General features: G+C 41.2%; 1 protein-coding gene across 1 annotated transcript in view; it reads right to left on the reverse strand.

Annotated features, from left to right (window-relative positions):
* Positions 1-8,313, reverse strand: part of LOC121277801 (uncharacterized protein C8orf74-like) — a 28,725-nt gene extending 20,412 nt beyond the window's left edge. Inside the window, exons 1-2 of the mRNA XM_041187438.1 lie at positions 8,290-8,313; positions 7,432-7,624 (exon numbers count right to left, since the gene is read on the reverse strand). Coding sequence (XP_041043372.1) covers positions 7,432-7,624; positions 8,290-8,313 — 217 coding nt within the window. The remainder of the gene's footprint in view (positions 1-7,431; positions 7,625-8,289) is intronic.
* Between the last annotated feature and the right edge of the window lie 4,848 nt (positions 8,314-13,161).

The following is a 13,161-nucleotide window of genomic DNA, read 5'->3' on the forward strand; positions in this document are numbered from 1 at the left end:
AGTTAAGGACAGTATCAAATTGAAAGAAATAAATTTGAAAAATTAGTGGTAGGTCAGAAGGTTGGTTGGATTTTGAGAATCAGCAAAGAGCAACTACAAAAAGAATGAAGAGGGAGAAAGTTGAGTATGAAAGAAAGCTAGCTAATAATATCAAGACTGATAGATGAGTTTCTACAAGTATTTAAATAGGAAAAGAGTAACTAAAGCTCTAGAGAGTGAGTCTGGGGAATTGATAATGGAAAACAAAGAAATGGCGGAAGCATTGAACGAGTATTTTGTGTCTGTCTTCACTGTAGAAGAATTAGAAAACTTCCCAAAGATACTTGAAAATCAAGGGGTGAAGGGGAGGGAGGAACTTAAAACAATCAGCATCACCTGGGAAAAGCTGATGGGAAAACTATTAGACCTAAAGGCTGTCAAGTCCCCAGGACCAGATGGCCTGCATCCTAGGGTCTTAAAAGAAATGGCTGCAGAGATAGTAGATGAATTAATCATAACCTTCCAAAATCCCTTAGATTCTGGAAGGGTCCCAGCAGATTGGAAAATAGCTAATGTAACACCTTTAGACAAAAAGCAGGAAACCACAGGCCAGTTAGCCTAACATCCTTCATAAGGAAATTGTTAAAATCCATTATTAGGGAGGTTATAGCAGAATACTTAGAAAATCATAACGTGATCAGGCAGAGTCAACATCGCTTTGTAAAAGGGAAATCGTGGATAACTAACTTGTTAGAGTTTCTTGAGCAAGTAACAAATAACGTGGTTCAAGAGGAATCTGTAGCTGTGATGTATTTGGGTTTCCAAAACACATTTGACAAGGTGCCACATAAAAGGTTACTACACAAGATAAGAGCACATGGTGTATTAACATGGACACAGGATCGGTTAGCTAACAGGTTGCAGAGAGTAGGGATTAAATGGGTCTTTTTCAGGTTGGCAAGCTGTAACTAGTGGATTGCCACGGGTATAAGTAGTTACAACCTATATCAATGACTTGGCTGAAGGGACTGAATGTATAGAAGCTAAATTTTCTGATGACACCAAGATAGGTAGGAGAGTACGTTGTCAAAAGGAGGCAGAGAGCCTGCAAAGAGACATAGACAGGGTTAAGTGAGTGGGCAAAAAATTGGTAGATGGAGTATAATGTGGGAAAATGTGAACTTGTCCACTTTGGAGGAAGAATAGAAAAACAGTATACTATTTAAATGGAGAGAGATTGCAGAACTCGGTGGTACAGAGGGATCTGAGTGACCTGGTATATGAATCACAAAAAGTTAGTATGTAGGTACAAATGATTAGGAAGACAAATGGAAAGTTAGCATTTATTACAAGGGAAATGGAATATAAAAGTAGGGAAGCTTTGCTGCAGCTGTACAGGGCCTTGGTGAAATCACATCTGAGTACTATGTACATTTTGATCTCCTTCATTGAAAAAATATATAAATGTGTTAGAAACAATTCAGAGAAGGTTCATTTGACTCATTCCTGGGAGGAAGGGCTTATCTTATGAAGAAAGGTTAAACAGGTTGGGCCTAAACCCATTGGAGTTTAGAAGAATGCGAGGTGATCTTAATGAAATATATAACATATGAGAGGACTTGATAGGGTGGATACCGAGAGGATGTTTCCTCTTGAGGGGGAGACTAGAACTTGGGGACACAGTTTAAAAATAAGATGCCTCCCTTTTAAGATGGAGATGAAGAGAATTTTTTTTTCAGCGGGTTATTAGTACATTGAATTCTGTTTCCCAGAATTTCTCAGGATGTAGAGGCTGGGATATTGAATGTATTCAAGGCAGAGTTAAATAGATTTTTCATAGACAAGGTAGTCAAGAGTTATCGGGGGCAGACAGGAAGATGGAGTTGAGACCACAACCAGTTCAGCCATCATCTTATTGAATGGCAGAGCAAGCTAGAAGGGTCGAATGGCCTCGTCCTGCTCCTAAATCCTGTTCTAATGAATTATTTGTGACACGACATAACGAAACATTCAAAAGCAGGTAGTTGCGACAGGTTAAAAGAAAGACAGGGCTTACTTCCTACTCTTTCAATTTTTTTTTTAACTTAACATGTGAGATCTTCAAAATTTCTCTAGTCCTTGTTTACTTTTCAGCTACATGGTCCTCATGGAAAGCTGACATGCCGACCTCTAACTGAGCTTTAGCTTCACTGAGTTTAGTCATGTGTTGCTTTGTGTGACCTGTATTGTTTTTTGTTTCAATGATGCACACAGGTTGTCGACATTGTAGCTGAACTAACTTTATTGATAACATATTTTCCTAACATAGACACATATCTGCAGTTGACGTTTCGAGTCATCATGACCCTTTGACAGAACTTGAGTTCAAGTTCAAGAAAGAGTTGAAATATAAGCTGGTTTAAGGTGTGTGTGTGGGGGGCGGAGAGAGAGAGAGAGAGAGAAGTGGAGTGGGGGTGTGGTTGTAGGGACAAACAAGCAGTGATAGAAGCAGATCATCAAAAGATGTCAACAATAGAACGAAAAAACACGTAGGTGTTACAGTTAAAGTTGGTGATATTATCTAAACGAATGTGCTAATTAAGAATGGATGGTAGGGCACTCAAGGTATAGCTCTAGTGGGGGTGGGGAGAGCATAAAAGATTAAAAAATTTTTTTTTAAATAATGGAAATAGGTGGGAAAAGGAAAATCTATATAATTTATTGGAAAAAAAAGGAAGGGGGAAACAGAAAGGGGGTGGGGATGGGGGAGGGAGCTCACGACCTAAAGTTGTTGAATTCAATATTCAGTCCGGAAGGCTGTAAAGTGCCTAGTCGGAAGATGAGGTGTTGTTCCTCCAGTTTGCGTTGGGCTTCACTGGAACAATGCAGCAAACTGGAGGAACAACACCTCATCTTCCGACTAGGCACTTTACAGCCTTCCGGACTGAATATTGAATTCAACAACTTTAGGTCATGAGCTCCCTCCCCCATCCCCACCCCCTTTCTGTTTCCCCCTTCCTTTTTTTTCCAATAAATTATATAGATTTTCCTTTTCCCACCTATTTCCATTATTTTTTAAAAAAAAAATTTTTTTAATCTTTTATGTTCTCCCCACCCCCACTAGAGCTATACCTTGAGTGCTCTGCCATGCATTCTTAATTAGCACATTCGTTTAGATAATATCACCAACTTTAACTTTAACACCTATGTGTTTTTTTGTTCTATTGTTGACATCTTTTGATGATCTGCTTCTATCACTGCTTGTTTGTCCCTACAACCACACCCCCCCCTCCACTTCTCTCTCTCTCTCTCCGCCCCCCACACACACACCTTAAACCAGCTTATATTTCAACTCTTTCTTGGACTCGAACTCAAGTTCTGTCGAAGGGTCATGAGGACTCGAAACGTCAACTCTTTTCTTCTCCGCCGATGCTGCCAGACCTGCTGAGTTTTTCCAGGTAATTCTGTTTTTGTTTTTGTTTTGGATTTCCAGCATCCGCAGTTTTTTTGTTTTTATACATATCTGCAGTAACTGAATTCTATCAAGACAGGTTTCAACATGTGCTATCTGACCTTCAATCCCCATGTTAGGTGACCCCCTATCTAGTACAGAGTACCGTATAGTATCTAATACTGGAGTCCACTACCACAATCAACTATTATCATGACATGACCAGACATTCTGGTTTTGCTGGGACAGTCCCAGTTTATCATTAAACAACCCAATGACCCAACAATTTCCTCAAAATGGTTCAAATGTCCGGTTTGCAGCTTTTGCATTTGTTCCGCCAGATCAAAATAAGGGCAAATTGAATTTAGATTTGTGCATTTGTCCTAGGTCTGCCTCTTTGCCCCACAGTCTGTGCAATTTGTGTGCTACTTTGCCTCACAGCACAGCATTACATTTCCAGGTAACGCCTGGAAAGCACTTCTAAGTGAGACTGACAGAAAATGGGCAGCAGGAAGGTAGGAGATGTTTGTCTGAGTTGTTTACATCTGCAAAGTGTGGTTTCCTCAGGACTTGGCAGGGAATCATCTTTGAAAAGAAGAAATGGCACTGATTTATAACTATTCCTCTTGTTTCAGGAGAAGGTGAGGAGTTGCAAAAGGAAATCCTCGTGTTGTTGGGGAAGCATTGCTTCAGGGTGTCCCGGATTTCACTTTTGAAAATCTGGTCACCCTAGTTTTGCTGGTATTTTCAAAGCTCAGCATTGATAACATCCTTCAGGGGCGATACTTCCTGGTTACGTCAACCTCAAGATCTGAAGTTGTTTGATATGTATACAGCACTGAATATCTAAAACACAAATGAGGACTGTTATATGGAGAGTGAATCTATGAGCCAAGCCATGGGTCCATGCAGAATGATTATGGACAGGGAAGAAGGCAAGAAAGGTTCAGTAGTAATTTTCTGCAGCCATGATTAGCAATCCTCCATGGTCTGTTGCCTCCTCGGTTGCAGACTAAGGGATATAAATGAGTGGATGTGAAGGTTTTGAAAATGGAAAGTGAGCAACCTGGTTTACACCAAAACTACTGACATAATAAAAGAACAGGATGAAGGTATTGCAGAGGGAGTTTGAGGATTTTGGGGTTCGAATAAAAAGGATTCTGAGGTGTCAGCTTTTTTTCATTCTTTCTTAAGATATGGATGTCGCTGGCTAAGCCAGCATTTATTGCACATCCCTAACTATCCTTAAGAAAGTGATGGTGGGCCAACTTTTTGAATCACTGCAGGCCATGTGGTGTCGGTACACCCACAGTGCTATCAGGAACTGCTGTTAGTGAGCAGATTAGATAGATGAAATGTGACTAGATAAGTGGTGTACTGGGAAGGATTTCAGGCTTCTAAGCTATTAGGATAATTTATAGGGCATTGGAAAATTCTCAAACTTAAGCTAAAGGAGGTTAGATAAAGCAGTGAGGAAGGATTTAAATCTGTGAGGTTGGGAAAAAGCAAATCTTGGAACACATACGGAAGAGATAAGATAGTGAAATATCAAAGGAAACTATGATAGCATGCTTATGGTCAGGAGCAGGGGAAGTGGGTAAAGATATCAAGGATGATATGGAGAGTTACTGCAGGGTCAACTGGAGAAAGGTAATGAAAGGAAGAAGAAATAGGAGATAAAGTGTACTAAGGAGCATGAACGTATTAGGGGTTACAGTGTTTACCGGAATTGTTTATGTGTCAATATGCAAAGCATTAGAAATGAAGTCAAAAGGAGGGCAAATTGAATTTAGATTTGTGCATTTGTCCTAGGTCTGCCTCTTTGCCCCATAGTCGGTGCAATTTGTGTGCTACTTTGCCTCACAGCACAGCATTACATTTCCAGGTAACGCTTGGAAAGCACTTCCAAGTGAGACTGACAGAAAATGGGCAGCAGGAAGGTAGGAGATGCTTGTCTGAGTTGTTTACATCTGCAAAATGTGGTTTCCTCAGGACTTGGCAGGGAATCATCTTTGAAAAGAAGAAATGGCACTGATTTATGACTATTCCTCTTGTTTCAGGAGAAGGTGAGGAGCTGCAAAAGGAAATCCTCATGTTGTTGGGAGAGCATTGCTTCAGGGTGTCCCGGATTTCACTTTTGAAAATCTGGTCACCCTAGTTTTGCTGGTAACTGACAGTAATTGGAATGATGGAACATGATGTTAACACCTTGACAGAAAATTGGCATTAGTCAGGCAACACCGGGAGGTAAATGTTCCCTGATATAAAATTTAAGGTTAGACTAATGATGGAAAACCAATTAAGTGCAAAAGAAACATTTTGAGAGACAAATTTTGAGGCAACAGGGATGATCTAAAGAAACTTGACTGGGCAGCAGTCTTAAGGAGGTATTGAATGGAGACAACCGAGTTCTTGCTGCACAGCCGGCGAGAGCTGTATTTTGCCTCTTTCCAAGGGGGCCCGCTGCATAAAGTGCTAATCAGGCACTTAACTGGATAGTGGCAGGCTTTCCCTGGGATCAAAGACTCTGGGAGCAGAAGTCCCAGCCACCAAGAACTGCCAGCCAATCAGAGGCCAGCAGTTCTTCAAAGCTCGGCACAGGGAAAGTAGTGGCCACTGCTGGTACTATGCACACATAGCAAAGGGTATCATCCTATGCTTCTTAATGTTAGGAAATAGAGACAGTTTAAGTAGGTTTTTTTTGTGGGTGTTAGGAATGCGTTTTAGCTTTAAAGTTTAAGTTTGATTTGTATTTCTGTTTCTGTGTGTTAAGTAAGGTCAAATTGAGTTTTAGTTTCATTTTAAAAGATGCTTGCATTTCTAATGAGAGTTTTACGGCTGTGAGCTAAGTTAAACAAACAAGAGTAGAAGAACAGTTCTGTTGCTTAGCAACAGGCATCCAGAGAGGCAGGTCCCTCCCACGGACACAGGAAAACTAAAGGAGCAGCAGTTTAAATTCAGTTTGAAACCATGACTCCAGACAGAGTAGACACTGGGAGAGGGAGCTGTAGATTTCTCAAAAGACCAAAAGGCTCCAAGGCCAAAGAAGTAGGGCAGAAATAGGGGAAAGGCCCAAGCAGACCTTCTAGTGAAAGGAAGAACAGGAACCTGCAAAAGATCTTGTTAATGAAGTTAAGAGTAAAGGGTAGAGGGAAAGGCTCCAAGCTTCAGATTTAAAGAGACAAAATCTGCAGAAAGCAGATTTAAAGCGAGAACAGCTTGTAAGAGGCAAGAAGGTCCAACAAGACAGCTGACGGTCTGTAACTCTTTGCTAGGGGCATGCGAAGCGGTGGTACTGTTGACGGCTGATCAGTAAGAGAGAGTGCATGGAAGACAGCTTGAATGCATGTGGTGACCCAGGGAAGAGGAACATCAGGAGAGTTCGAAACCCTGGAGGTAAACGCCTGAGAGAAAGCATTGGTTTGGGAGAAGATTCCAAGGTGAGGTCTTGGAGAGTGGAGATTGAAAACCCTCATGTGAAAGACAGAGATCAGTGAGACTGGTGTGACAAGCATCTGCGGGGAGTTGAGGAGAGATCCATAGCACCTGGTTGAGGTGGCATCTGTCACTTGGTTTCAGTGTGGTGTTTCTGATCACAGGTCACCATAGGTTTACATGGACTGTGTGCTTACTTTGAACATTAGAATATAAGAAAGCTCTTTTAACTTCTGTTATCCTTTCAAATCTGAGTATATCTGTAAAGGTATAGTTGTGGGTGAAGTGTTATTATAATATAGTTTATCTCTTTTGTTGAATAAATGTTTTATTCTTTTGTTAAAAGTTCATCAGCTGACTCCTGTGATTCTGTTCAGTAGCTACTTTCCATGTATCTAAACAAATAAATTTAAAGTTAGGATCTATAAGCTGGGTTCCACTCTGGGATCAGGCTTGTCCAGGGGTAACCTCAGTTGGGGATCATAACTCTTAATCATGAATCAAGAGCTGCTTTTTAAACAGCAATATCTCTGCGCCAACAGTATTCTTAAAAAAAATCATGACAATAACTTGCATTTTAGTATTACCTTCAGTTTCGTGAAGTAGTTCCTCTGAAAAACACACTGCCAGTGCCACAGTGGGCCATGGAAATCCTTTCTCAGCAGCAAATATAATAGTATTGTACAGATAGTCTAGAAGAATGCCTGGTTTTAAATCTTTCTCTTCATCAAAAGTTTCCCATTTTAGCAATTTAATTAAGAGACAGCGACCATCTTCTTTCTAAAAGCAAACAAATAAAAAGTTTTTTTTCAGATAAACTTTTCCAGCGATTTTTAAATTGAATTAAGATTACATAACAAAATATAAAACTGGATTTTATGGCACTTGCTGGCGTGTTTGAAGGCAGGGAGCTTACCCTCCTTTAACCCTCCTCCCCCACTGGCCTCTCAAACTTGGCCCTCCACCTCCCTCACCAGGATCTGGCAACCTGGCCCCACTGATACCCCGGACTTACATTAAGTCCAGTTTCCTTAACCACCTCTTCTTTGGGGATTGTCTGTAGTCCCAGCAGTGGACACCACTCAAACCTGGCACTGCTGGAATCACAGAACTGTTGGCTGTCTTTATTGCCAGCAGCTCGCTAAGGTGGGACGTGCTCCCCAGAAGGGGGCAGACGTCTTGCCCTGAGACAATTAACACCCCACTGAATGCAAAATGGCTGCCACTAGCCGGCTTTCTTGTGAGTGGGCTCCAGACCGACTTTTCAGCCATGGCGGGCGGGGAACACGGCTCTCCATAAAATCCGGCCCATGGAACATTTCTAACTGGGCACAAAGTCTCAAGATATTACATAACCCAATTCAACAAATATCAGTCCTTTCTCATACAACCTACCACAAGGCACAAGACTATTCCATTCTGTACTGCAGAATGTGATGCTATACCGATTTACTGCTTGGTCTGTTCATAGTTAATGTACACAATGTTAAAATGCACTTTTTCCTTCTTTGAGATCCCCAATGCAATGTTCTAACCTCAGAGGTGGGGAAAATATTGGAAGCAATTCTGAGGGACAGAATTAATCTACGCTTGGAGAGGCAGGGATTAATCAAGGACAGTCAGCATGGTTTTGTTAAGAAGAGGTCAGGTCTGACCAATTTGATTGTTCAAAGAGGTGACCAGGTGTGTAGATGAGGGCAATGCATTTGACTAGTCAACTTGGGCTTCAGCAAGGCTTTTGATAAGGCCCCGCATGGGAGACTGATAACGAAAGGAAGAGCCCATGGGATCCAAGGCAATTTGGCAAATTGGATCCAGAATTGGCTGAGTGGCAGGAAGCAGAGGGTGATGGTCGAGGGGTGTTTTTGTGACTGGATGCCTGTGTCCAGTGGGGTTCCACAGGGATCGGTGTTGGGTCCCTTGCTGTTTGTGGCATATACAAACGATTTAGACTTGAATGTAAGAGGATTGATCAGTGAGTTTGCAGATGACACGAAAATTGGTTGGGTGGTCAATAGTGAGAATAGCCTTAGATTACAGGAGAATATTGATGGGCTGGTCAGAAGGGCTGATCAATGGCAAATTGAATTTAATCCAGATAAGTGAGGTGATGCACTTGGGCAGGACAAACAAGACACAGGAACACACGATGAATGGTAGGGCCCTGGGAAGTACCGAGGATCAGATGGACCTTGGTGTACATGTCCACCGGTCCCTTAAGGTAGCGGGACAGATAGATCAGGTGGTTAAGAAGGCATATGGGAGACTTACCTTTATTAGCCGAGGCATAGAATATAAAAGCAGGAGGTTATGCTGGAACTGTATAAAATGCTGGTTAGGCCACAGCTAGAGTATTGCGTGCAGTTCTGGAATCTGCATTAATGGAAGGATGTGATTGCACTAGAGAGAGTGCAGAGGAGATTTACCAGGATGTTGCCTCTGCTGGCGAGTTTTAGTTATGAGGAGAGATTGGAAAAGCTGGGGTTATTTTCCCTGGAGAAGAGGAGATTGAGGGGGGATATGATTGAGGTTATAAAATTATGAGAGGCATGGATAAGATAGACAGGAAGGAACATTTCCCCTCGGTGGAGGGATCAATAACCAGGGGCATAGATTTAAGATAAGGGGCAAGAGGTTTAGAGGGGATGTGAGGAAGAATTTTTTCACCCAGAGGGTGGTGGGAATCTGGAACTCACTGCCTGAAAGGGTGGTAGAGGCAGAAACCCTCATAACATTTAAGTAGTATTTGGATGTGCACTTGCGATGCCATAGCATACAAGGCTATGAGCCTAGTGCTGGAAAACGGGATTAGAATAGTTAGGTACTTGCTTGACCAGCGCAGACTCAATGGGCCGGAGGGCTTTTTTCTGTGCTGTAGACCTCTATGACTCTATAATGCCAAAAAGTTCTCTCCCTTCCAACTAAGGTATTCCGAGGTGAATTGTAGCTCCCCTACCACAGTCTCCATTTAGAACACAGCACCTTCCAGTTCCATGTAACTGAGTACTTCCATCAAATCGCTAAGCCATTGGGGGAACATAGGTTTTTTTTTCAATGAACTGCTGTAATATCTGGTGACGAAAGCATTTATTTTCAGATAGTTGTGTGCTAATCAGAGAAAGAGTCAGAAAGGAAAACAGCTAAGATAATCATAAAAAATTAAAGGCAAGGTTAACAAAAAGAAAATCCTCACAGAGGGTCAATTGAATTATATATTTTCAGCACAAACTTTTGGTGAAACCAAGTTCTGAAAATCTATTTTGTTACAATCTCTGTAGAGACCGACATCTTTTAAAAAGATTCAAACTTCCAGTTACTTGCTGAAAGAATGACATGACAAGATTGCATGTTTGAAAACTTGGTACAGATGGGAGAGAGATGGTGGGATAACTTCTCCCCTTGCTCCTCATCTCTCAGTTGTCCATAACAAGATGTATTTAGAAGGGGTGTTTTGAAACCCTTTTATTGTTGTGACTTTTAATAATAGACATGAGACAAGCTTTCTGATCAGTTTAAATCAGAAGAAAAGAAGCATTTATTCACATAACACCTCAGTATGTAAACACAATGAAAACACTCACTCCCTCAAACACAAGAAATGCACATACAGGAAGGAATAAACTCTAGAGATGAATCATGCACTTAGGTTTTTAACGGAATAACAAGAAGCAAAAAAAAAAAAAAATTCACATGTTTGAATCAATCCTTTTTTAAGATGTAACCTGGATGAATTCTCTCTTGTGGTTCTCTGGAGATTAATGAAATTTGGATGTCTCTGGGTTTCAAGAGAAGGTTATGGCTGAGTTTCTGTTGAGATGAATCCTTGCAGGTGAGGACAAATTCGCCCCTCTCTCACTGCCTGGGTTGACTGGCTGTATTTGGCAGGGTTCCTTTCTTCTTGTTGGAGGATAGTCACTCTCGTGTCCCATCGGTCTCCAGAATGACGTCTCTCCAGGCTGGTTCTTAGAGTATTAAGAGCTGTTATCCTAAGTCAGTTTCAATTGCCAAATGATTAATACTTCTATTGTCCATGCAAATGATTACATTTTTCAAAGTTTTTTTTATACATACCACTTTACACTGTGATGTTCATTGGCTCCAAAAAGTGTGCAGTGGGCCAAAGGACATAGAAGTTCCAGAGCTTGGCATGAAGGCATGAGGGGACATACAGGGTGGGTGGAAGGGCAGAGATTAGCATGGGGGGGGGGCACGAGGGATCTGAAGGGATGTGTGGGGGGAATAAAGTGGCATAGATGGAGAATGGAGACTGTTTGGAGGATGAAGGGGTGTGAGGGGTGAGTGCTGGAGGGCCTTTGTTTTTTTTTACTGGGACAAAGTCCCACAGCCTGGAAGCAGGCCTTTTAAGTAGCCTGCCTCAGCACCCAGCAGCTCCTGTGGCTGCCTCTGCACATCTTCCTGGGTCAGCTGGCCTGACCCCAGCTCACATCTGGACCCCAGCAATGAAGATCCCACCTTTGCAGTTGAACCAGCAATTTTCCAAATTCTCCGTACCAACCTCAAGGATGAAAATTCATTGGCAATTCTACTCATTGTAAACTCAGAGACAGCTGCCATTGTCTCCAAGCGTAAATACCTTGCATCTTCAAATTAGTAAAACAATCAAAGGCTTCCTTTGACCTCGAACAATCAAACCACCCAGGTTTACCGCCAGGCAGACTGCTAAACAGATCACATGGCCCCCTTCATTTACCCTAAATTTAACACTGCAGTCCCAAAATATAACATTATAAAGCTCATTATTGTAACAATTTAAAAATGAGATTATTGCCTGAGGAAGAGAAATATTAAAAGGTCTACGTATGAGCAGGAGAGGGGAATTAGATTGAGTGGCTCGTATGCAGGCTTAATGGTTAAATTGCTTCTGTAACATTGTGATTCTATGACTGAATGGTCAACACGGTGATAACAGAGACACCCGCTTGGAGATCAGATATCTTCAGAACTAGCTTGAAACATTGGACAAGTAAAGGTTTACAACAGAGAAAGAAACGTAAAATGAAATAAACTTGTCTTCAACATATTAACCAACAGGATCCTGCAAACAAATCATCCTGTCCAGGTGCAGTCCAGCTGCTGCTTCAGCAAATGAAATATCTAATCCTGCTTTAAATGCATCTCGGTTGACCTGTTTCTGTTATGAATGTCTGAAGAAAAAAAACAGCTGCTGGGGATTGGGCTTCAGCCAATCAAAGGTGATTTTTAAAAACATTTATAAACTTATAAGGCTCATTCTTAATTTTAACCCTATTTATTGCCTTTAAACTTCTTGGATTATTCTTTTACTGTCATAGTACCCCAAAAATGTCTGATTATTTTGTTTATTATATCTAACAATGTTAATCACTGGTTGCCTATTTACACCTCTCAATATCTTGCAATAGCTTCTGAATAACTTGAATGTTACCTCCAAAACTAATATGAAGCAGAAGAATCAGGTAAGTAAAAGTATTTAAACTTTCTTTGGAACATGAAAAGAATCCTATCAAATTATGGAATTATAAACATTTTGTTAGGAGTTAAGTAGAAGTTTAGATAATAGGAACAGAGGAGAGAGTGAGAAAAAAAGATTGATAGGAAAGGTAGTGGATATGGAAAGTATAGAAGTGGAAATTCAGCAGTGGACTGTTTGGAGTATTTGGAACAAGTGCAGTGCAGTGTTATGTGACAGAAAAGTATTATGGAAACTGAAAGGGAGAAACTGAAAAGACAGTTGTGAGTCTGGCCTTGTTATATAGTGCAACTTTGACAACATCAAGAAGAGAGGAATAACGACCAAATACTAATGATATGCGGATGCTGAGCTGGATGGTGGAGAGAAAAGAAAGGACAAATTCAGAGGGTGAGTGAAGATTGTGGGTGCATCGAGGAAAGTAACCGAGAAGAGATTGAAATGGTATAGTCATCAGTTGTGGAGAAAGAGAGGAAATGTGAAGAGGTGGGTGATGGCGATGGGGCTGCCAGGAAGGCCTAAGGTCAGGTGGAAAGATGTGGCGGCGATAGATTTAAACACAGTGGGATTAGAAGGGGAATGGGTGACTGACAGGAGCAGATGGAGAAGGGTGATCAGTCAGCATTGAGACAAAGCCAAGTAAAATGGGAGAAGTCAAAAGAAGAAGGAAAGGCAATGAATGAACTGCAATAAAGCTTTTGGTTTTTAAAATTATATTTAAGTTCTTTTATTTTGTTTATTTTAATCGTATAGGATGGCTAAGGTAATATACTCTTGTCATTCCTTTTAATACCACAATATTGGTTTGTGAGCTGAAAACTAGAAAAAAGACCTTGCGAGGAAGTGT

This window comes from Carcharodon carcharias, chromosome 5 (genome assembly GCF_017639515.1).
Source record: "Carcharodon carcharias isolate sCarCar2 chromosome 5, sCarCar2.pri, whole genome shotgun sequence".
Taxonomy (NCBI): Eukaryota; Metazoa; Chordata; class Chondrichthyes; order Lamniformes; family Lamnidae; genus Carcharodon; species Carcharodon carcharias.